Source organism: Lygodium microphyllum, chromosome 17 (assembly GCF_053477565.2).
Source record: "Lygodium microphyllum isolate KBCC chromosome 17, Lygodium_microphyllum_v1.1.10, whole genome shotgun sequence".
NCBI classification, from domain to species: domain Eukaryota; kingdom Viridiplantae; phylum Streptophyta; class Polypodiopsida; order Schizaeales; family Lygodiaceae; genus Lygodium; species Lygodium microphyllum.
In genome coordinates this window covers 30,391,242-30,416,157 of record NC_141151.1, presented here as the reverse complement: position 1 = coordinate 30,416,157, position 24,916 = coordinate 30,391,242, and the positions used below count along the sequence as shown (strand labels likewise).

General features: G+C 41.5%; 1 protein-coding gene across 7 annotated transcripts in view; it reads left to right on the top strand.

The window, feature by feature from the left end:
- The first annotated feature begins 18,707 nt into the window (after positions 1-18,707).
- The window catches only part of LOC148021740 (uncharacterized), a 265,301-nt gene continuing 259,092 nt past the window's right edge, over positions 18,708-24,916 (top strand). For 3 of the 7 annotated variants that reach the window (XM_087697266.1, XM_087697262.1, XM_087697264.1), the window contains exon 1: positions 18,708-18,857. In XM_087697266.1, the coding sequence (XP_087553392.1) occupies positions 18,828-18,857 (30 nt within the window). In that variant the 5' untranslated portion in view covers positions 18,708-18,827. Of the gene's footprint in view, positions 18,858-18,980; positions 19,175-24,916 lie in introns of those variants that run through there. The other 4 variants (XM_087697269.1, XM_087697265.1, XM_087697263.1 and 1 more) reach the window with 4 other exon arrangements.

Sequence of the window (24,916 nt, the reverse complement as noted above, 5' to 3'; positions counted from 1 at the left end):
TCTACAATTGCACATGCCATGTCTTCCATATGTTTTATGTAGTTATTAAGCCTATAAAATCTATAGTATAGTGGACCATATGCAAAAAAAAAAAAAAAAAAAAAAAAAAAACACCACAAGAGAGATCATGAACTATACATTTTTCATTAATAAACTTCACAATTAAGCAAAGTTGGCAAGTTATGCAAAAAGTGGCAACAAATTCTTTTTTATCTTTGGTACAAGGAAAGCATCCATGCGTGAAAGTACTACCATTAACAACAGTCAACATAAAATTTTCAACTACTTTGATAGGATAAGAGGAGTTATTTGGCGCATGTCATAGTATTGTCCTTAGGCCCATGCCTAAGAGAAGTAAATAGACTGGAGAAGTATGCTTTCGTGGCACCACTATCAAAGTACCATACATTTGAATCCACAATAGACATGTAAGAACCATGTAAAGAATGGTCATAAGTCATAAATACATTGCACACTATATGCCCATTCTATATTTTGCACAACATTTGCAAATTTTGACTTCGAAGGAGAGGCATTTGCAACAACCACAGTAGCCTCTTTCTTCTTGGCCATTTTCATAACTAATTTAGGGTAGTCCTTAATGACATGATCTTTTGTCTTACAATACCCACAAAACATCTATCTCTTTTTTTAAATTTTCATCCTCTCATCATTCTTCTTTGTTTGAATAGCTTTTGCAAATTTCTACTTACTAGCAAAAGGACACTTTTCATTTTTCTTTCCAACTAGCCACAAAAGCTTGGTTTGCAACATGCATAATGAACCTATTTTGCCTATATTCTTCTTCTTGGAGAAAAATAGAAACCAACTCATCAAATGACAAAGCATTTAGATTTCTTTTAATTATCAAATGAAGAGTAGACGTAAAACGAGCGTAAAACTCTCATAAGAATCTGAAAGATCATTGAGAACAATTTTGGACAAGTGAATTGTTTGGCAGGATCTCATCTGAAGATCTTTTATATTTATCCAAAAATTGTCCATGAAATCACATTCATCCATATGTTTGCTCTCTAACTACTCACATAGGTAAGCAACATAGGCCTCATTTCTTCCTTGTTACAAATGTGTAAGAGTATACCAAGCACCCTTAGTTGTCTTACATGAACAATATATGAGATCATGGTATATTGAACCAACAATGTAAAGAACGAATGAGCCTCTGCATATTTGCCATCCTAATGAATTTGCTTAGGAGTAGATGGTGGTGGTGCTCTAGCATTAACTGGACCCAAATTAGAACCTACATCATCCTCAAGAATACTTGTTTCTATTGCTTCTACTACACTTGCAACTTATGAAATATCACTAGGACATCTATCAATTCCATGCACAATGTTCCAAAGGCCCTTTGCAACCAATACATGATGCATCATATAAGCCCGTAGTGGACAATTGGTTCCATACAACTTGTTCTTGATAGCCCTTGTAGCTTTGTCAATTGCGCTTGCAAGGCTTGCCTAGCTCTTCGCTCTTCTTCCAATTACAGCATGATAAGATCCAGCTTTTGTTCCATGGTAGGCTCAGGTAGATCGTCTTCAGCCATAGGATCATCCATATGTGGGGTAGTCATCCTGTAAAACTCAACAAACCTTTCTCACTCAAAATCAGTTAGCGGGATGAGCGTAGCTCAAATTTGGGGTTACAAGGCTATGTATTTTTGGGTATTTTCTTCTTCAATTTGCAGAAATTCTGCAATATTTCTGTCTCCGTTTGCTGAAAGTACTTCAACGAACTTGTAGATAGGTAGAACAGCTTGCTGCAAACAACTTTCCAGTTCTGAGTTTTTGCAAACGAACAAGTCTTCTATGAGTTTTAAGCGTTAGTCAGTTCTGATTTAGTCTGACTTGCAGAGTTGCAGACTTAGCAGACTTGCAGGGTTGTTGACTTGCTGGACTTAGCCGATTTGCAGGACTTGCAGGACTTGATTCCAAGTGACTTACTGAACTTGACTTCTGTAGTGCGAGACCCGGAGTATTTTGACTTCTCTGCCCTGTAGAACTTGCAGAGTATAGTGTGTCTTAAGCTTTGACTTAAGATTAAGAGAGTTTTAAGAGAGCTTAATGGTGGAAGTGGCCGCCGTTTCTGATCGTGGGGGGGGGGGGGGGGTCCGTTTTTTTCCGCCGAAAATTTCGGGCTGATCCTCTTGCAAGTCGATTTGTCTCCTTCTCGATTACCAAGCTTCCTAAGCTTTCTTTTAAGCTTTTAAACTAAGCTTTTTTGAAGAAATAGATATGGCTTCTTACTGTTTCATCACGACTTGTTCATGGAGTTGAGGGAGTGGTCCTCCGCCTGCAGAGATTGGTCCTTCGCGATCTGACAGTGGAAATAGGGGTTCTTGATCGCCAGAAGTCTGCCTGTATCGACGGTTCGCGACGAGATTGACTGTAGAGGCCGTTTGTTCCTGGAGCTCCGCCTTCGCCCGAGATTGGTAGCGATTGGAAGCCCTTGATCTCTGCTCCGCTCTGATACCACTGGTGCGCAGATCGGACGCAGATAGCTCACGTGGTGAATTCCCGAAGGTCCCCAAGAACAAAGTACTCTACTTTTTAGCACAAAAACCCATGTAAAAGTAAGCACGACATGAGACAAGAGACAAATTGGGTTCAATCTCCCCCATGCCTTGTGTGAGCGCTTCACAAAGCATGTATTTAATGTATATTTCCAATCTTTATGCTCAAAAATAGCCCAATTACAAAAATATGACAAGCTTTTAGCTTTTGAGTTTGCTTTCTACCAAAAATAAGAAAATAAAGCTAATGGACGGTGCCCATAGTGTCTGGCACGCCCAATCTCAATATCCAAATAGAAATAATATATCCAGGCGCATAAGCGCATACAAAATAATAATAAATAATCGATGTCTCTATAGACATAACAAAATATAGGCGTGGCGCCTATCAAAATATAGTCCAAAGATCGAAAACCCGCTAGACTCCAATGCTTTCCTCCGCCACTGCTACTATCTCTACACATCAACTGAAGCATTCACAATCGTTAGTAAAATAACACAATTAAACCGACAAAAGTGAATACCTAGCAATCTTCAACTACATAAATAAATCAACTGGTTAGAAATAAATCCTAACCTTAATTTATTACGAGTGCGCACTCTAAACTCATAAACGCTTATTAATTTAATATGCATTTTGCGGAATCACCCGCTATGGAATCACCCATGTACACACTAAATTAATGAAACGCCCGAAAAGGACAGGCGTCCCCATCAACTTCTCGCACAAAGAATCCTCTTTGCGTATGAGCCCCGGTCATCTAAGTTTACGGAATCCACCGTGGAATATGCCTCCTGGCATCATAGCCCTCTCCCAGGAGTGATAGTCACCCCTACACATAGCCTCATTATAAGTGAAAGGCTCTCCTGCATCTGTAACCAAGACATAATGCATCGATGGCTGAAATCTATCAGGTGGACGTCTGTCTCTAGTAGACCGTCTCACAGCAGGCTCTGCTGCCTACCCAGCTACCTGTCCAACACCCTGACCATGAGCATTTGCTGCAATTGTAGGCTGTCCAACTGGCTATGCGGGAGCTCTCGGCTCCTCCTGAAATATGACCTTGCGGATCTCAACAACTCTCTCAGACTGCCTATGCATCTTGTCTTATGGAAGACTACATCATGACTGTGGATGACTTTCCGCGCCTACGGATCCCAGAGACGGTAACCCTCTCGCCTGCATCCCCATAACCAAGGAAAATGCATTTGATACTCTTAGGATCCCCCTTACTTCTCTTGTCCCTGGGCACATAGCAAAATGCCTCACATCCAAAGAAATGGAGATGCGTAGAAGAGGGAGGTTTTCTAGTCCATACCTCCTCGACAACCTAGAAATCCAAACCACTAGAAGGTGATCTATTTATGATATCCACAGCTGTACTAACTGCCTCAACCCAAAAGCTCTGTGGTAGGCCTGCGTGGCTAAGCATATTATGTACACGCTCCTGGATGGTTCTATTCATCCGCTCAGCCAAACCATTCTGGGGGGGGGGGTTGTAGGGGGCAGTCAACTGACACTTAATACCCCTCTCATCACATAACTGCTCAAAAGCACGTGAGACATACTCACCTCCATTATCTGTCCTTAGGCATTTTAGCCTATACCCAAACTGGTTCTCAACCAATGCAAGCCATCTCTAAAACACAACCAAGACATCGGATTTCAGCTTAATGGATTAAACCCAAACTTTCCGTGAAAAATCATCTATGAAAGTAACAAAATACTTGGCACCACCCATAGACTGACATGGCATGGGCCCACAGACATCCGAATGTACCAATGCCAAGGCCTCACTCATGCGTGGCCTACCAGACTTTTTATGCGTAGACCTAGTTTGCATGCCATAAAGACAATGCTCACATGAATCAAAACATGCATAATCAAGGGCGGTAAGTACTGCAAACTAGAAAGCATTTTCATTACATATGGCCCAAACGGGCATGCCAAAGAGATACATGTGGGATAGAACCCACAGACAAAACATGATCAAGGGAAGAAGCTGATACAATCAAGGGATAGAGGCTGCCAGCCTTGGCACCTCTCGCAATCACAAGTCTACCACGAGTAATCTTCCATGCAGAGTCTCCAAAAGATACATGATAACCTACATCATCAAGCTGTCCAACTGACATGAGACTGTGTGTCAAAACATGTACATGACGTACATCCTACATAACAAAACTGCTGCCAAAAGGAAACTGTAGCCTAACATCACCAATGCCCAGAATATCAAGAGAGCTGTCATCACCCAAGCGCACAGAACCCGAAACAGTACGATATGAATGAAACCACTCTCGGCAAGGTGTCACATGAAAGGACGCACCTGAATCCAAGAGCCAACATTGTGCATACATGAAAGAACGCACCTGAGTCCAAAAGCCAACATTGTGCATACATAGAGTGTATCTATATTATCTACGAAGCACTAGAAGAAGGTGCAAGGATATAATCATCATCATCAACATCCTCAGGCTGCATTACATTGATCTCTTCAATTTTAACACTGGACTTTGCAGGCACTATGCTGCGATTAGAAGACTTATCCTGCACTTTGTCTTTCCCCTTATCTTTGCACCTTTCATTGCGCAGTTCATGGCATTGTGACCTAATATGGCCCTTTTTCCCACAATGGTGACAAGTAACATCTGCATTCCTGCCACGGGATTTGGTACGTGACTTCCCATGAGACTTGGACCGAGATTTCTGAGAATCCCGTCCACGGTCACTACCACTGCCATTGCCATGCTTTCCATATCCATCATTCCTACCTCTAGCTATCATAGCATGCGACACAAGAGAGGCATCCAAATTCTTACGGTTAACCTCTTCCTGCAGAAGAGCACTCTCAACATCATATAATTTCAAGGTAGCAATAGAGGCACATAATGCAGTGCGGAATACATCCCATGACTCATTAAGAGTACCAAGCAAGAAAAGAGGAGTGACATCCTCTGCAAAAGTGATGTCCTACGAAGTCAAGTTCTTGAGTATAGCATGGAACTGGCTCAAGTGAGCAAACATAGTCACATTCTCCTTCATGCGCAGATCCATAAGCTGCTTCAGCCAATACATCTGACTCGCTGGACTTTTCTTGTCATAGAGATTCTTGATTTTATCCCACAACTGCCATGCACTATGTTCTTCCTCAAATACATTATAATGAACTTGTTTTGTGAGAGATAATACAATAATGGACTTGCATAACTCATCAAGCTCAAGCCATTCCTCATCTGGCATAGCTGCAGGCGGATGCCCGCTCAACCTCAAAGGTTTGATATGCGATTTCTGCATCAACACCTACCAAATCCGGCTCTTCCAATAAGAGTAACTAGTACCATCAAGCTTAGTGATATTGAAAATAGCATGATCAGTGGACGAACTCGCCATAATGTAGGCTGGAAGACTGTAGACAGTTCAAAACTGCTTGCTATTTACTGCAGAAAATGACTAAAAAATCACCAAAATCGAGAGAAAATGGCGAGAAAAGTGTAACCAAAGCTGCTGCCCACCAAGTACTAGTGAAAGTACATCATTTCATAATATTTTAGCATGAAAAATCCATGTCAGTCCATACATATATGCTTGCTATAATAAATTACAGATTTCAGTAAATGAGAGCTAATAGTGCCAAAATCGGATCCCAAGTGAATCAGATACTGCCAAGACCAAAGCCAGCATCATGCAGGCATAACATAGGCATATGACAATCGATAAGCATGAATCCAACACGCAAACATGTCATACAAACATCTGCCAGTGAGTAGGCACACCCCCCAGTCAACAGGGCAAAGTGTTCCTGCCACTACCAAGACTTAACACAAGTAGGTGTCAGCTCACAAAGAGAGGGACCCAAAGCAAAGAGTCAGCTCATAAGCATCAGAGGAACCAAGACATATGAACCATGCATCATCCTGAAGGGTAAAAGATCCCAAATAGTCTCAAAAGCTCAAAGAGCATAGACCGCCTGCTCATCATCCTGAGACATATGAACCATGCATCATCCTGAAGGGTAAAAGATCCCAAATAGTCTCAAAAGCTCAAAGAGCATAGACCGCCTTGTCAAGCATCCAAAGACGCTCCCACTGGCACAAAAGCTGTAAATATCAAGCAAAAAATCTCGAACAAAGCATGTACAAGCACCAGTGATGACAAGTGTCCAAGATCAAGCATCAATGGTACATCCCGAACATATAGGCGGTAGAGCATCCGTATGTAGCATCCATAAGCATGTAAGACATCAAGTACATCCCAAGATACAACTCTAGCAAGCCAATAAATAGCTCAAGTAAGCTCCGAGAATCCAAGGTCAAGCCAAGACAGAGCTCCAGTAGCAATAGGCTCCAAACAATGTAACTAGCATGTAGTAATGGCATAGGCTAAGCATGTCAAGACCGGTCAGACATAAGCAACATACATGCCATAAGTACATCCAAGATGGAGAATCCAAATGCTTTGCAAAGTGAGCTCAAGCTCAACCAACGATCCCAAATCAAAACCAAGCTCTATGTTGAGCCCCAAGTGTCAATACATCACCATATATGCCCGAAACATAGCCCGAAAAGCATAGGCATAAGCATACATGAGTAAAATGACTTCAGTCCAGCTGTGTACAGCAGTGATTTACTGTTCAAAACTGAGAATTTCAGCACAAAAATCAGCTCCAAATGGTTGCCAAACAATATGCATACATTCCCCTAACATCCGGGCATCAAGTGGGACCAACGGGCATCAAATGACAATGCCAAACAAGCTGTAGCATCAAATGTCAGTGTAACACTGTCATAAATTGCCTATGGACTATAATGATAGTCCCAAAATAGTGTTAAATTAGTCCAAATGCTATGCCAACACATCAATCATCAAAACCAAACATCAAAGCATGTTGGAGCCTTTCCAAGTGCCAATGGAGGAGGAGAGCTGCTGTTGTCTGTCAATGCTGAAGACACATATGGGAGGGCTATGTGATTGCGCCAACTATAAATGCTGGTCCTGGGCTGCAAAAAATGGTGGCCAATCTTCGGAGGGGTCCGGTTAAAGCTAAGGAAGGCCTCAAACAAGCTCCAGCAAGGGGAGAGCAACCCACATATGAAATGAGAGCTGGGAGTGTAATGGTTGCCCTGTTTCAAGAGGGCTGAAAACTGAGGTAAACCCTATAAAGAGTGAAACAATACCTCTGTGTGAATGCCTTGAGGGTGCCCAAAGGAGCCGGAAAGGTGCTCGGGAAGTCGGGGAGTGACGGGACCTCGAAGGAGTCGGATATGGCTGCCGGGAAGGAGACCCAATGCGAGTGGGGAGTCTATGGGAAGCTGAGAATGCCACGAACCAAGCTCAAGAGTCGGGAAGGTGAACTTTGATACCAGTTGAAAGGTGAGAAGGATCGAGGCTTGCACTCGAGAGCTATGGCGGGAGAGCAAGAGCAAGAAAGAGAGAGGCAAAAAATGGGAACTCCAACAATCGCAATGTGTGACGGGCCTTCCTTTATTCAAACTGTCACTAAAAGAATAAAGAATAAAGTGACGGTGGCGGGCGCCCACCACCTGCAGTGTGCAATGGCGGTGACTGTCAATGTAGTAATACATGGGCGACTAGGTGGAGGCGCCTTTACCCCCAATAGATCACCTATTCTTCAATAGTTTAAGCTTTGTTAATCAATGGCTCTTCAATCGTCTAAGCTTTTTTTAATAAATGTTGAGCACATATGATGCATTGGAAGGACCTTGCCTCAACGTGCAATTTGGGAGGTAGGAGTGTTCATTGACTATGGTCTCTTGGTTGTCATGAAGGAGCATGTCTACCTATGTGGCATGTTCTAGAAGGAAGCTGATACTATGCAATTTTGCATACCCCAGAACAAGGTAGAAATTTACCAAATATTAGCCTATCAAACCTCATGGAGCAGCATGCTACTATATCGAATTTCATGGAATGACATGATTCTATATTTAAAAATGTTGAAAATAGTAATGGATCGAAATATTGAAAAGAGATGTGGGATGAAAAAGCGAGAGAAGAGAATGCAAGCTATGATATACTCTTCTTGTGATGCAATTGGATTATTCCCTTGATATCGAAAGTTGAGAGATAATGTGTTTCTTTTTTACATCTCAAAATTTGAGGCAATTCTTTGTTGTAACAATCTTCATCGATAACTTCTCAATTTGAAGTCGTGTATCAATGTTGCTACAAAAATAGCCATGTATCAATGTTATACAAAAATATATATGTTAAAATGTGGAATTTTCAAAAGCATATCTAATAAAATAGTGACCCACATGTTAGTGCCACCATAGGTTTGATCACCAATGACATTCTTGGACAATTGGCGAATAGAAACATACAAGTCTACATTGTTGTTCATGTGATGCACCACCAATGCTTATTGCAAGAGGGTAGGGAAAGTCGAATACATTCACATTGCGAGAATGTGGTGACTAATTGATGTAATCTTATAATTTTTATCATAAATAAGAGATGCATTATGGTTTATAATTCGAGCAAAAGTAAACAAAGAATGGGAGCATGAAGGGCACTAGAGACTCGAAGAGGGTCATAGCCTTGTGGAGAAACACATAAGAAGAGAAGGGGGAGAATGTGCAAAGGATGGGAGAAAAGGAGGAAGAAATCTAGGTATTGTCAATTACTCAAGCAAGAGGTTGAGTTCCCTAATGCTACATCAATGGTATCATAGGCTTGTATGCATGCAACATGGCAGGCCATGCATAGCTATGAGAGCTTTTGAGGTGTACACAATAGCAAGAATTCAAGGCCACAATATGCCACCACCTATTCAACAATAACTATTGGGTGGAGGATCTATCACAAATGGCATTCCATTGCAAATAGGATGATGATATGTATGATAAGTATCGAGTGTAAGTACCTCATGAACAACATGCATCTACCTTGAAGCATTAATTCTTTGGTTGATGTGTAGGATTAATTGATGTTATGGTTATAGGTGCCCCATGATGTATGGTAGGACCATGTCCTTTGTTGAGAGGACTTCATATCCTTAGTGCCAACATACATTATCATTTGAAGCGCAAGCACTAAGTTTCATAGAGGCTCATTATGCTAACTATGAGGGAGATTTTGTGTGAAAACAAGCCTAAATTTGAACCATGCTACTCAATTAGCATCATATCTGGTATCACACAATTGACTTGTACCAAGATATATATCTTATCATTAGTTATTCATTGTTTTCGAAAGATTTAGAGGATAGTTTCTATATGATATGGATTAATATAATCTATGATAGAAATCGATATTAGCATGATAACTTTGTTCATTGTTATGATCATAGGCTTGACTACATCAAATGCCAATGTACTCTTTGGAATTACAATCTTTACCAAGGTTAGAGCCTATTCTTAGGATTTTTTAAAATTAAATTTATCTTCCCAATAGAAGAGAATAACAAAGAAAAGTACATTTAATTAAGTATATATAGTTACTTAGCTTGTATATTATATTGCAATTACTTAGTGTATTAATACAACTTATTCAATATTGTATTTGTACTTAGAGTTAATGTACTTTTCTCATTTGGTTTTGTGTCATTATTGCAAGATTCACTTTAGAAAAGACAACTGTAATCTAGATACATACAATCTTTCATAAGGTTAGAATCTACCTTCTTTCCTTTCTATCTCAACGGTAAATGAAAGTAAAGAAAAGCAATCTTGAAATACGTGGGAGTGGCATCTTTCTTCATAATTATAAAACAATGAAGATACTTGTGCCAACTCTTGACATACTACTTGTATAGCATAATTATGTGTTTTTTTGTATTATAGCTATGTTTTTATAAAGTAATAAGCTAATTTATATTAACCAAAAAAAGTAGTCAAATGTGAAAGCTACCACATCTCAAACTTCGACCAAGCAACTTTTTGGTTTTTGATTTCATGTATTGTAAGGCACTCTTTATCAACACAATGTCTCATAATGTACGGTAAGTTTCCAGCTAAATTTGATTAGCTTCAAACACTTGAGTGTTATTCATCTAATTTATACTTTAAATAGACTATATATAGTAATGCTTTTAGTGACATTATTAGTGACACCGCCAATTCCTCTCGAAAACATGTCCCTACGGTTGCATTTCCTTGTAGTGTTCTACCTCCATCTCTCTCTCACCCCTTCCCCCCCACCATCTTGGTCTCCAGCTCCTCCTACAGGTCACCGTCCCCTACTCCTCTTCATGCTACCAGGGTAGGATATCACCAAGCAAGGCCGTTAGAGCTCTCCCGCCTCTGCTCACTCCCACCATGTAGGTGGCCAACCACTATCGCCTTAGCTCGTTGTTGCCCTTTGTCTCCACGTTCTATCACCTCTACCTCTTCATCTTCCTCTCCTCCCCCTAGCCTGTAAGAACAATTCCACCTTCTCGGACTCTAAGGCCACTTGATCTACAGCATTCATCTCATTAAACATGGACTCAAAGTCTCCCAATAGCTGCATTGCCACCAAGCCCTTTGTTTGGCTTAGATATCCGCTTGAGAAGATGTGTCTTGTGTCCACCCTAATATATTCTTAGAATTAGTCTTTCTTCAAGGCTTTCTTGAAGTTAGGCCAAGATGGAATCAAAGTATAGCTCTTTAATGCAGAGCTTTAGGGAAGAAGTCACCAATTGCACAAAATACTGGCTCATTATATGCATTGGCACACCAAAGAACTTCATCTTTGACTTATAAAGTTTCAAATAGATTGAGATATTGTGTCCTTCAAAGAGTCTCTTCTAATTTTCTACAACTTCCATAACCTTGGTAGCCCTAACCTTATACCACACATTGACCTGAAGCTACATCTCTTGTAGCATTTTCTCCTCATCGCGTTGTTGTTGCTATTGCATGTATGAATTAAAGGTCCATAGAAGTTACTTCAACTCATCCCTAGAATCTGGTAAACCTACTAATAGAGATGGTTCTTCCATCTTGCTGACAATTTCCATGTGGCTTTCATGTTGAGCTCACCAATGATATCGAAGGGCAATCGTGTGGAGCCACAAATCCATAGAGGATACAAAAGAAGCAAGATGGAAGAAGGTTTGTAGTCTCCATCTAATTGAAATCCTTGTGGAAGTTAGAAGCTAAGTAGAACTTTGAGAAATAACTTTTAGGATCAACATGCAATAGTCAAACAAGCTAATTTGTAACATAAAAATTAATTTAATACAGCAAGGTTAATATCATATATAAAAAGAGACACATTGAGTTTTCAAGGAGGGGTGCTCCTCTCTTTTGAACATGAGGAGGTGTTATCCTAGAAAGAAAACTATATAGTAAATAGTACAGAAGAGGTTTCCCTATGAATAATTAAAAAATGATGAACCATTTGGCATGCCACTACTTAGAAGGGAAAAAAAGAGGGAGAGATGGTAGCAAAAGGAGGAATTCTTTTTCACTTCTACAACTCTATTAGCACACCCAATAGTAAATCCTACTTCAAACAAGTCAAATGAAAGCTATATCTCTATTACTTTAGATGGAACAAGCTTAGAATAAGTCCCCTTTTATACTATTATTGCTTCGCCAAGGATAGACTATCCAAAGATGTATGATTCAATCCAAATGGGTCTCTTAGAAGCCAAGGGTTGCATTATTACACAACTATTCTCCACCCAAGTAATAAGATATGCTTGCTTATTCCTCATGATATATACCATCATCTACCTTTAGATAGATAGATAGAGAAGTGGCTCACAAGTTATCTCATCATGGATGCCGGTAAGGAGGATTTAAAGAAGAACTAGATAGTGACTTGCATACCCATGAAAAAACATTTGTAAGATATTATAAATATAATGGCGAGGTTATTGTTTGAGAGCTCCCCTTCTCCTTGCCTAAGGCCCGTTACATATCGGGGAGGGGCTGCCCGAACTATCCAATGGGATGGGCCAAAATGGAAAAAAAGGTGCTCCCCCATTACACATCGGGGGAGCCTAGTCGCGCAGGAGTCGCGGGGGCTATTGAATCCCCCCCGGCCCTGTTTCCATGTTCCATAGGGCGGGGGAGCTCCCTCGTCCGATCTCATCATTGGGTGAGGTGGGCTCCTCCGTCGTTGCCTATTGGTCAAGCAAGAAGTCCATTGCGCTTGGAGCCGTTGCTGATCGCTGCTTACCGTTGCTGTTCGCTGCTCCCTGGGTGATGATCATCATTGTTTGCTGATGCTGCTGTATAAAAACGTGGACAGGAGAGATGCCATGCTTGCACAAAGGACGTCCTGCAAGCAGATCAAGGTATGCTTCTCTCTCTCTCTCTCTCTCTCTCTCTCTCTCTCTCTCTCTTTCCTGCACATGCATGGTCTCTCTGGTGATTACACATGAATGGTCTCTCTGGCGATTATGCATTCCTGCAAAAATATGTTATTGTGATAGTTGATGCTCTCTCTCTCTCTCTCTTCTCCACATGAGAGTAATCCATCATGCATCATCTTCTTCATTGCTTCGATCGGTTCAATTTTTGGTTTAATTTCATGTCCTTCATTTTGGCCCTTTTGATTGGTTTAATTTTTGGTTTAAGTAAGCAGTGAACCCCGAATTTATGGTTTAATTTAAAAGGGCAAAAATGAAAAAAAGGGCGCCCCCCGTTACACATCATCTGAATTTCTAGTTTAAACATGCATAATCTTATTCATTGCTCAGCATGTCCTTCATTGCTCTGATTGGTTTAATTTCTGGTTTGTCTTTTCGATTGGTTGAATTTTTGGTTTAAGTAACCTGTGAACTCTGAATTTCTAGTTTAGTTAATCTGTGAACTCCAATCAGAAGGGCAAAAATGCAAAAAAGGGTGTCCCCCGTTACACATCATCTGAATTTCTGGATAAAATAAACATGCATCATCTTCTTCATTGCTCAACATGTCCTTCATTGTTCCAATTGGTTTAATTTCTGGTTTAATTTCATGTCCTTCATTTTGGCCTTTTCGATTGGTTTGATTTCTGGTTTAAGTAACCTATGAACTCTAAATTATTGGTTTAAGTAACCTGCGAATTCCAATCAGAAGGGCCAAAATGAAAAAAAGGGTGCCCCCCGTTACACGTCATCTGAATTTATGGTTTAATTAAACATGCATCATCTTCTTCATTGCTCAGCATGTCCTTCATTGCTCCTTATGTCTGTAACTTGTGAACTCTGAATTTCTGGTTTGATTAAACATGCACCATGATGCATCATGATAATCGTGTTTAATTATGTTTCTAGAATGATGCATCATGTTCTGGATATTCTAAAATGATGACAATCTATATTTTTGGAATGATTAAACCTGTATTGCTAGCACCATAATCATTAAATATGCATCATGGATGAATGCTCTCTCTCTCTCTCTCCTGCACAAGAGAGCAATGCATCATAATTTTGTGTTTAATTAAACGTGCACTGTGAAGCATCATGATAATGGTGCCGTGATTGTGTTTTTGGAATGATACATCATGGTCTGAATTTCTCGAATGATGATAATTTGAATTTCTAGAACAATTAAACATGTATTTCCCGTGCCATGAATGTGAACTATGCATCATGCATCAATGGTGTCTCTCACTCTCTCTTTTCTGCACTGGCAAGCAATGCATCATGTATCATTCATGAATGGAATGTGATCGGTCTAGGGTTTTTGGATATCGATACAATGCCACTCCATAACTTCAACATATTTGTAAGGTTTTCATGAGAATGTTGTTAGCCCATTGAGCCATGAATGATTATTTGGTGCATGAAGCTCACAAGACAACTTATTATCACTTATAGTTAAATTTGTTGGTACACAATGGGAATCACAATAACATATTTTTGTAGGATTACACATTGGCTCTTGTTTTGAATTTAAAGTAGGCAAAATTTTCATGGATACTCTTTTGGTGCGGCCTATGACAAAGGTTTTCATGAGAATGTTGTTAGCCCATTGAGCCATGAATGATTATTTGGTGCATGAAGCTCACAAGACAACTTATTATCACTTATAGTTAAATTTGTTGGTACACACTGGCAATCACAATAACATATTTTTGTAGGATTACACATTGTAAGGTTTTCATGAGAATGTTGTTAGCCCATTGAGCCATGAATGATTATTTGGTGCATGAAGCTCACAAGACAACTTATTATCACTTATAGTTAAATTTGTTGGTACACACTGGCAATCACAATAACATATTTTTGTAGGATTACACATTGGCTCTTGTTTTGAATTTAAACTAGTCGAAAAATGACATTTCAAAACATTAGCCATTATCTAAGTGCTCTAAATTGAGGTCAAGCAATATAGATAATCTTATCTTTTATACATAAAAGATGTTTTAGAAGGCATTGAACAACATGGCATACATGTCAAGCGAAGAGGTGCAACCTTGGTAGAAACTATGGGTTAAGGAAAATGGCACCCATGACAAGCCTTTTCGAATGATGACTCTAAAGCGACAATAGATGAAACCTTAGGCACGTGTTCATAAGCATGTTCATAATGATGACTCTCATAAAGTTATGCAAGAATATTAGATAGGTGGCATCATGGTTTAGCCAAGCTCATAAAACATATTTACAAAGTAAATTATGTTTTTGTAAAAACCTAAGTACATTCTACTTGCTTGATAAGTTTTGACATATTGTAGTTAGTTTTCATTAAATCTATTTTAACTTTACAATTCATAGTTATGGATAGAATAAAGTTATTGAACAATAAACCTATTTTTCCATTTACGTAGTGTAAATTATGGATAATTTTTATGCATAAGGTGAAGCTCGATGGATTCTCAAGAGAGCACTCCCATGGAGGAGTTTCAACAATTCATGTCTCAAATGAGCCAGGGTGCAATATGCAATAAAGACTTTATGTACTTTTCGAGCCAAAGTTTGGGTGTTCCAAGCCATAGTGTGGTTGGCAGTATTTCGGTAAATGTGTTTCCAAACCACCCTCCTTTGATCAATCCTCGTCCTCCTCATTTTGCGCCATTCCAACGACCAAGACATTCAGGTGTAGAGGGACCTACAACAATACACAATCATGTAAAATGTCGTCCAATTGCACATAGTCCTCAACATGGCCCCTCAGCATCATCACAACAAGAACCACAGAAAATAAGTTCCTGTGATGCAATCCAAGACACATGTGAAGAGGTTGACTTAGTTCAGACTCAAGAACCAATGGTGCCATCTTCTGAGAATGCCAACAAGCAACGTCCACAGCGAACCTCATTTGAGTTCGATGCGCCAAAACCTCCTAAAGCAAAGAGGGTGCGGAAAGGAAAGAATTAGGATGACGGACCTAAGACACAAGATCATTCAACAACCACAAAAAAACCGTTTGCGTAGTGGAAGGACACATGGACAATACAACTCATTCACATCCGAGGATCCATGAGTGCGGAGTTCTCAAAGCCACCGAAGCAAGGAGTGGATATATGGTTGAAGGTAGCCACACAGCTAGTATCACTATTTCCAGAGTTTGACAAAGATGGTGTGGCATACAGAAAACGATGGGGACGCGTTTATGAGTCATATAGAAAGGATAAGGCCCACAATGCCATATCATGTAATGATCGCAGGATCATTTGTCAATGGTATCATCTTGTGGATGAATATATGTGGAATCATGCAAATGTTGTCAGTGATGCACATGCCTCATCTGTTGGTGGGTTGTCTTCTCCAGAAGACAACACTACATCTATTTCCAATGATCCATGTGACCACACCTAGGAAGACATTGGATCCAATGAGCCTTTGAAGATTGGGCAAGATCAAACAACTAGCCAAGGAGCACGCAATAAGAAGGGTAGAAAGATAGAGGAGTCTCTTAGTAACATGGCTAGCACCGCTCGATCTATGTTAGACAACCAGAAATCAAACCTAGAGGAAAAAAAGCATTTGAAGAGCGCAAGCTCATTATCATGGATACACTTACCTCCTCTGTATCTGGTTTGTTGGATGTAATCAAAACTCTTAAAAAGGAATGATGGTTTGAGCTTTAGATGAATTTGGAACTTTAAAAAAAAAAGTTTTTTACTCTACCTAAACATCTCTATTCAATTCTCATAGAGTTTCATCAAATCTTTTGACAGGTGAATGGACAACGAAAGTCATTTGATAATGTGTGTCATTGGTGTTACAATTGCTATCATGGCGATGTTTCAGCTATTGTTAAGTGATTTGGATGACGGGGATGATGATAGTATGCAATTGCATACTTTGATGGAGTGCATGGCTTGTGGTTATGTTGCACGTCGAGCTAGGATAGGTCAATGAAGGCACGATCGACAGTCATGCTGGGCCTATCCAAGACCACAAACTTTTACGGAGCAAGGGCTTCTGGGGAGTTATTCAAACTGAATGTTCAAAACTAGGTTACGAGTTAGCAAGAGTACATTTGAATATCTCGTCACAAAGTTAGCACCACAAATGCGACGCAAAAACACGAACTATCGAAGAGCAAACCTTGTGGAGAAGTGGGTTTGTGTGGCTCTGCATCGCTTGGCAAGTGGCTCAAATTTGAGACTCATAGCTGATTTGTACAGAGTCTCAATTTCTTTTACATAGATGGCTGTTCTGGACTTTTGCAATGCACTGGCCGCATGTGGATTGCATGCTATATACATAAAGTGGCCAACATCACAACAAATGCAAAAAAATGCAAATGCATTTCAGGCCCTTCGAGGTATACCCTATGTTGTTGGTGCAACAGATGGTAGTCATATTCCCATCATTGCCCCAAGAGAGAACCATGAAGATTATTTTAATAAGAAGGGCTTCCACTCAATTATTCTACAGATAAGTGTGGTAGCCAATTGTGTTGTTTGGGACTATGACGTTGGCTGGGTAGGTTCTATGCACGACTGGAATGTTTTTCAATGTTCAGACCTAGGAAAATGATGCATAAACAAAGCTTTGGGATAATACTGTCTACTAGGTGATTGTGCTTATCATACACGCTTTTGGATGCTTCCTCCTTTCAAGGGTGATAAGGATGGACTATCTTCAGAACGCTATCATTGGAATTACACACAATCAAGTACTCGTATGCCAGTTGAAAGGGCATTTGGCATCCTTAAAGTGCGATTTCGTATTTTGTTGAAGAGATGGGATATGCTTTTATAAAATGTACAGAAGATGGTGGCAACATGCCTTATTCTACATAATGTATGCATTGTGTATGGAGATAGTTTTGATGATGCATGGATACGTGAAGTGACAACGGAACTTGAGAGAGAAAGTAATGCACCTCGTCAAGATATGGACCAGCAAAATAGTTTGAGGAATGGATTAGCAGAGGTTGCTACGCTAACTAACACAGGTACCACGCAAGCAATACAAAGAGCTTAAGCAGCGGAGCCAACACCGGAGGCAAGCCATCCTGGGGGGGCATCTCGAAGAGACAACATTGCTCGAGCCATGTTTCGAGAGAGGGAGACCACAAATGTGAGAACAGTCTTTGGTGATTTTGACTCTGCGGAGGAAATCGACGACGAAGACAACGATGAGTAAACTTCAGTAGCGTCTGTAGTGCAGGTGAAAAGGTGGAAAGAGGGGTGGCGTGCTAAAAAAATTTCCCTCTTTCCACCTTTCCGCAGAGAGCTGGGTAGAGCCATGTCTCAATAGCATGGTGAAGGGGTTCAACTCCCCTGCTCTCTTTTTCATTACTAATTTGCGTTAGTGTTATAAGCCGTTTTTAAAAAGTTTGTAATGCTTTTAATTCAGTTAGTCGCTTTTTATAGTTTTGTAACACTTTTAGTTTTATGAATCACTTTTTTTCAATTTTAATAGTCATTTTTTAAAATCTAGCATCAATGATTGTGTTTAAATAGGTATTCAAATAGTAATTATTATATCAATAATGATCAACATCCGTAGCATCCCTTCATTCACACATGAGTCGAGAAGTGTTTGGTGCATAGGTGGTGGCCGGTGTGTAAACGATTACGAACGGAAGATGGGCGGACACTTAATGACCACGAGAAGTGTCTGCCACCCAGTGTATAAGCAGGTGACGGACAAGTGACCGGTGTGTAACGAGCCTAAATCCTCTACCTTTGGCAAGGACTCCCAAAAAGGCAGGTGGAATTACCAGTATCCACCTCAAATTGTCCCGAAAAACAAAATCCCAAAACCGAAGCCTAGTTGCACGTGTCAACCTAGTTACGTCGTTGTACTATTAATTATGTTTGATGATGGCAGCATAACTTTAATTGTATGATGGCAGAATGACTTTCAACAATCATCAAGATTAGTGAAGTTCATATTGCGATCGAAGCTGCGTGGCCCCGCCATCGTTAGGCGCGAGGGAGCTCGAGTGCAGGATGGCTCGTCCGAAGAGGCAGAAAAGGAAGGTACAGAGAGAGAGAGAGAGAGAGAGAGAGAGAGAGAGAGAGAGAGTGTGAGACTAGAAAGCCGTAACCAGTCTCAATCCGTGTCATTTGCAGTCCTAAGAAACTGCACTTCTTAATCTTGTTTTGTACTCGTATCCTTCCGCTTCTGCTGGCTTGAAATTTTGAGCTATACTTCTTAAGTTTGACGATAGAATCCGCAATGTCCTTGAGTCAGTGAGCACCTTGTATGTTACGCGCCTGGCTAAGCCAATCAGACACACATTTGGATCGTAGACATATCCTGTGGGAGAAAGTAGAGACAAAAGCGCCAGTGCAAGGTATGGATGAAGAAACTTCATCAAGGCAAGAAAACGATTGAAGAACACAGCAGTATACAGTAGCATTAGATCAGATATCTTGTCTTCAATGTTTTCAAAACAGTGCTGAAGGAGGAGAAATTCTCCTATGGTAGATGAACGATACCTTCAGGATCGTGTAAAATATGTGACAGTTACTAATGGCGTGTTTAGATTGTCTCTGAAAACCTCAAGATAGGAAACGAAAGCTTGAAAAATTTCCAGCTTGCTGGTGCCACGCATATGGCCACTTGCAGCATGTCATGCCATGTGACGCACCAGTCAAACCTTTCTAATTTGGTTTCCTTTGATTCCAACATGAATTCAAGTCTTTTTTTTGACAAGCTTGTTTACATGTAAACGAAGTTGACACTCAAACATGCTTTAGGAGAGCTTTATGATTTTACCATGGCCTTTCACGTACGTTCATTTAAATGGTTTGTTTTGTTGAAAAACCTTGTAGATTTTAGTTAATTAACTAATCAGGGCCTAAGTTTCACCAGTGGCAGGTATCAGGCTTAAGCCCTTCCCAAGTGAGTGAACCTTCTCTTGGCTACTTCCTCCTTGGCCACTACTTCTTCGATGTTATGGATGGTTCGAAATTTTAGTTGGTTGTAGGCACGGCTTTCCAAGGAGATGCTGTACTGGGTCCTCTCCTCTTCTGTGAAGAAGGGGAGTCCGTGGTGGGCACGATCTTGTTGTGACATCTTTCGTTCCTATCATGAACCATAATTCCCATTAGTGCTTTTAAAAATAATAATTTGCTAAAAAGAAAGACTTTATGTTTGTTACCATCACTTGCCACCCCATCCCCACGAAACCACACTCATGTTAAGGAAGTGAACACCCAGAAAACCCGAGCAGCCAAGAATACAAAATCCATGACGGTTGTGGTCAACAAACCCCAACCAATCTATCAATCCAAACAACTGCATGATAAATCAGAATCATCTGAGTCACGAGAGCTTGGCACCCCACTGACTGCGCAAGAAGAGGGCAATGCACCATCTGTGCCACTGGAGCCACCCTCAACACCCCAAAGCAAGAATGGACACACGAATCAGATTATGGAGCTACCCTTAGAAACATCGCTTTCAAGTCTCCCACCCCTAGAACCATTAGTGTCGCCTGAAGTGTATCAAATGCACCTTAAGTGTCTGGGTGTCACCCGAGATGTTTGGCCTGCTCATATGTCTATAAATAGGGGATTTGCCCAGCCAATCTGCATCACACACAGTTGCTACCATTGCCCTTGCTCCTATGCCATTTCCACCTGATGGCTGTTCTGTTGCCACGACTGTCTATCATGTCATCATCAACTGCTGGTGGCTGTGTTTTTCTGCATAGCAGAGGCTGCCCTATGCTACCCAACTGCCACATCATCATCTATCAGCTGGTGACCAGTTCCAGCAGTCTATCCAGCATTTCCAGCACTTGACATAGCTGCCTTTTGCTGCTGTTCAGGCTGCTTCAGCTTATGTTATTTCCTGGACAGTTTATTGGCTGTGATTTCATCATAATTGCTGCTCTGGAATCTTGGAGTTCTCCTACAGCTGTGATTTCATCTTCAAAGGCTGCATTTGCTGCTGATCACTCCTTTGGAGCTGCTACAGCTGTGTTATTTTCATCTCCGGCTGCATGACAAACTTCAACACTCGGGCTTTGGTGGTCTGCTGCTTTGGGATGTTCCAGAGGCCATCTCTAGTCGCTCGCTCTACTTAGCTTGCTCCTTGAGAGACAATGGCTCGAGTTTTTCTTTGCTCTTTGGACTTACATTGTATCATTCAGTTCATTGAGTCATTTCTTTCACTTGCACTATATGTTTTGTGTCTTCAAGTTTCTTTTTGAGTTCAATTGTTAGTTGCTCCTCACATGGTACCAAATCTATCATGACTCCTGAGACTAGGGCTTGCATGAGCAAACTACACTTAACTTTTGATGTCCTAGCTAGGTGCTCTCTTCCCACAACTTGATGACGCCTCTCAGCTAGCGACTTGATCCTTTTGTTGCATTTTGGTTCTCAATGGGCTGCCTTTCTATCCACGACATCCTCACTACAACATCTTTTGTGTTTTGTTGGATGGGCAACTCCATTATGTAGATTGCGACCGATTTCACTCCCTTTGCATACACATTGTGCTATTATTTCATGTGCACTTGGGAGCGGGATACTGCAGCCAACCTCCTTCTTGGAGAGGTGGTAATCACTTGATTAATCAACAATTACAGCAAACATAAAATTCACATAAACTGAAAATGCAAATGTTATCACTTAATCTTGGAAATAGATAGCTTGTTGGCTTCAAAATTGGTTGCCCTTGCGGTATTTGTTTATCTTGAATTGCAATTTGGATGGAATACAATGAGATTCCATGAATCTCCTTCGCTCTCCAATTGCCCCTTACTGTCATAAATGACCAACAAGCCTTCAAACCAATTTGCCTCCTGGTTTGCTCAGGGATTGGCGTTCAATTTTGCTCCTTGGGTGGCAAATTCAGCTCCAAATGTTTGTTGGCTGAATGGCCTCTTTAATCTCTCAAAATCGCCCCAATTTTAGTGATTGAAATTCAGGTGTTTAAGCCTTTAATTTTTGAGTGTAGTTTTTGAGATGGTTGTCAAACGCTGTTGTAAATTAAGATTTAGAGTAGATATTAGTCAAAATCTCCACCTCCAATTGTTGATTTTGCTGGTATTCCCTAAGTCTTATTTGCAGAGAGAGAGAACATTGTTAGACAGTCATTTCCTGGACAGCTGGACAGTACGGATGTCAGTGCCACGTCAATACCTGTAGTCGGACAGTATTTACTACAATCGGCTGCAGCCGACCTGCTGCAATTATTTCCTATTTTCGGCTATTTATAGCCGGGTTTTTGGCACACTTCAATATTCATTATTCAAATTCTGATCTTGAGATCTGTTGGTTGAGACAGACTGTGCTCGGGCTGACGGAGATCGAGGTCATCAAGTCGGAGACATACACAGATATTTTCTCTGCCCCCTTGTGTATCTCTGCACTCTAATACAGCATACTACACCGCAGATTTTCTGCGTTTACACTGTCTCCTTTTCTCTTTCTCTCTCTCTTCTCTGTGTTCACTCTCTCTCAGTCTTTGTCCTACGCTTCCGCATCGTTGCACTGCACTCTGACATGGTATCAGAGCGGTGAAGATGGACTGACTGAGAGCTGAACCTATCTGAAGAGGAGATTTCAGCGCGACACAAGGCTGTGTTTTCAGGTTTTGAGGGCGAGCGGGAGGGCTGCGTATCGGATCAAGGCTGAAGCGAGCGTGGGTGTGCGGGAAAGGAGTCTAATCGGTGAATTTGCTGTAGGTTATTGCTGTTCGAAGAGGAGGAAGGCTGTGTTTAAGGCCTTCCATTGCAGATTTTACCTTCGGCGGGTAAAGAAGGTTTGGGCAGCGGAGGAATCAGTCCTAGAAGGCTGCGTTTTCACAGTCAGAGGGGGTTGCTTTTGCGTTTGTGCAGGTTAACATGTCTTCAGAGACTGATTTGGAGTTCCAGGCGATCATGGATAGGAAGGTGCCTGTCCTACCGGCTCTTCCCACGGATCAAAAGTTTGATGGTGACAATTACCGCATTTGGCGGGTGATGATATTGGCCATTTTAGAGTCTTATGATTTGGCGGAACTGGTGATGGAGGAGATTAATAGGCCCTTGGTGAGGGATGAGTCCAAACTCTCTTCCAATGCTCGTGCGGAGTTGACCAAGGCCCAGTCTCCTTGGGACAAGTTGAATGCCAGGATTCGATCTTTTTTGTTTCTGTCTTACACCACAGCCGTGATAGCTCACATCGAGCACTTGACGGTGGCTCGTGAGATATGGTTGGAGCTTGACTAGATGTACAACCTGATGACCTTGATGATGAAGAGGGTTTCTTTGGAGATGCAGATGCGGACTTTGTCCGTGAATAAGTCTTCTTCGCTTCAAGAACACATAAACAAGCTTCGGCAACTTCAAATGTAGGTTCAAAATGCGAGGAAGCCTATTGTCTTTGAAGACATGGCGATCACTTTACTATCCTAGTTGCCTCCACAATTCGGTACTTTTTATTTTTCTTATTGCTTTAGGGCGGGAGTGGACTCTTCGGTGGGGAGAGTTGGTCTCTGTGGTCTTGGACCAAGAGGAACAATTGAAGGGACAAAATGCTTCCAAATCGGAGGCATTGGTTGGTCAAGCCTCTCAAAAGAAGGGGAAGGACCAAAATAAGAAGAAGGAGAACAACAAATCCAAGAAGGACAAGGAGAAGGAATCAACTTGCCATATTTGTGGCAAGACTGGTCACTGGAAGAAGGATTGCCCCGACAAAGACAAGAAGGATACCAAGAAGAAGGACACGAAGGACTTTAGAGCGGTGGCTGCACCCTCATCAGTTGCTTTTCTACACTTAGCAATCATTGAGGACTCTACATCGACAACTTCTGATGCTGTGATGATAGCTCCCCAGGCTCGAGAGTAGATTGTGGACAGCAGTGCCTCACAGCACATGACTCCTGTTGGTGTTGGCCATTTGCGACCTTTGCGTGGGTAGATTCTCATTGGAGACAGCTCTTATGTGTCTATTGCTGCACGGGGTGAGATACAACTTATTCTAGATGGACGTGGTGGTATCCACACCTCTGAGCTGTTGCATGTGCGAGGATTGGGGTATCATTTACTTTCGGTTCGTAAGATTTGTGCTCTTGGCCTCTTGGTGGAGTTTGATAGTGATACTGTTCGAGTCCTTGATTGTGGATCGAGGAAGGTTCTCTCTGCAGGGTATGAGGAGAATGGAGTCTACAAATTGAAGTCTTCTTCAGCTCTTACTTTTTTTCTTACTTCTCAGACACAGTCCGAGCTATGGCATGCTCGGTTTGGCCACCTGAACTACGAGTACCTTCGGAAGGCGTCGTGAGGGTCCTTTATTCAAGGCTTGCCGGACATAGTGGTGTGGCCCGATGAGGACCGAGCCCTTGAAGGGGAGCTTGTACTTCATGTTGATTGTAAATGACTACAGCAGGATGACTTGGGCCTATTTCTTGACTTTGAAGTCGGAGGCTTTCTCTCATTTCAAGGATTGGCTTCTCTTTGAGGAGAACCGTTCTGGCCGGTGATTGAAGACCTTGTGTTCAGACAAGGGAGGTGAATTTATGTCTAATGAGTTTGCTCGTTTTTGTGCATTCACTAGGAGTTTGCCAACACCAACACTCCCCAAGAGAATGGCATTTTGGAGCGGAAGAACTGAAGTGTGATCGAGATGGCACGCACCATGATGGAGCACTGCAAGACACAGTTTCTGTGGGGCGAGGATTTGGCTACCGCAGTTCACATCCTTAATCGATCTCCCACTTCGGCCGTTGACAGGATGACACCTTTTGAGGCTTACTTCGGGGCTAAGCCTGATGTCTCTTATTTCAGGATCTTTGGGTGTGACGCTTATGTGCACATTCCAAAGACGCAGCGTGATAAGTTCGAGGTGGCTTCCCGACAACAGGTTTTTGTTGGCTATAGCTCCCAATCCCAAGGTTATCGTTTGTTTGATCCCGTTAAGCGGGATGTCTTCACGAGCCGAGATGTGAGGTTCGTGGAAGTACCGGCCACAGAGGGGGGTGAGGAACACCCCGTCCTTGGAGATCCAGGGGAGAGTTGGGCTCCCGAGACAGTTTCTTTGGAGCTCGAGCCTCTTGATGGAGATTCTTCTTCGGATTTAAAGTCTTCTCTTCCATCGGC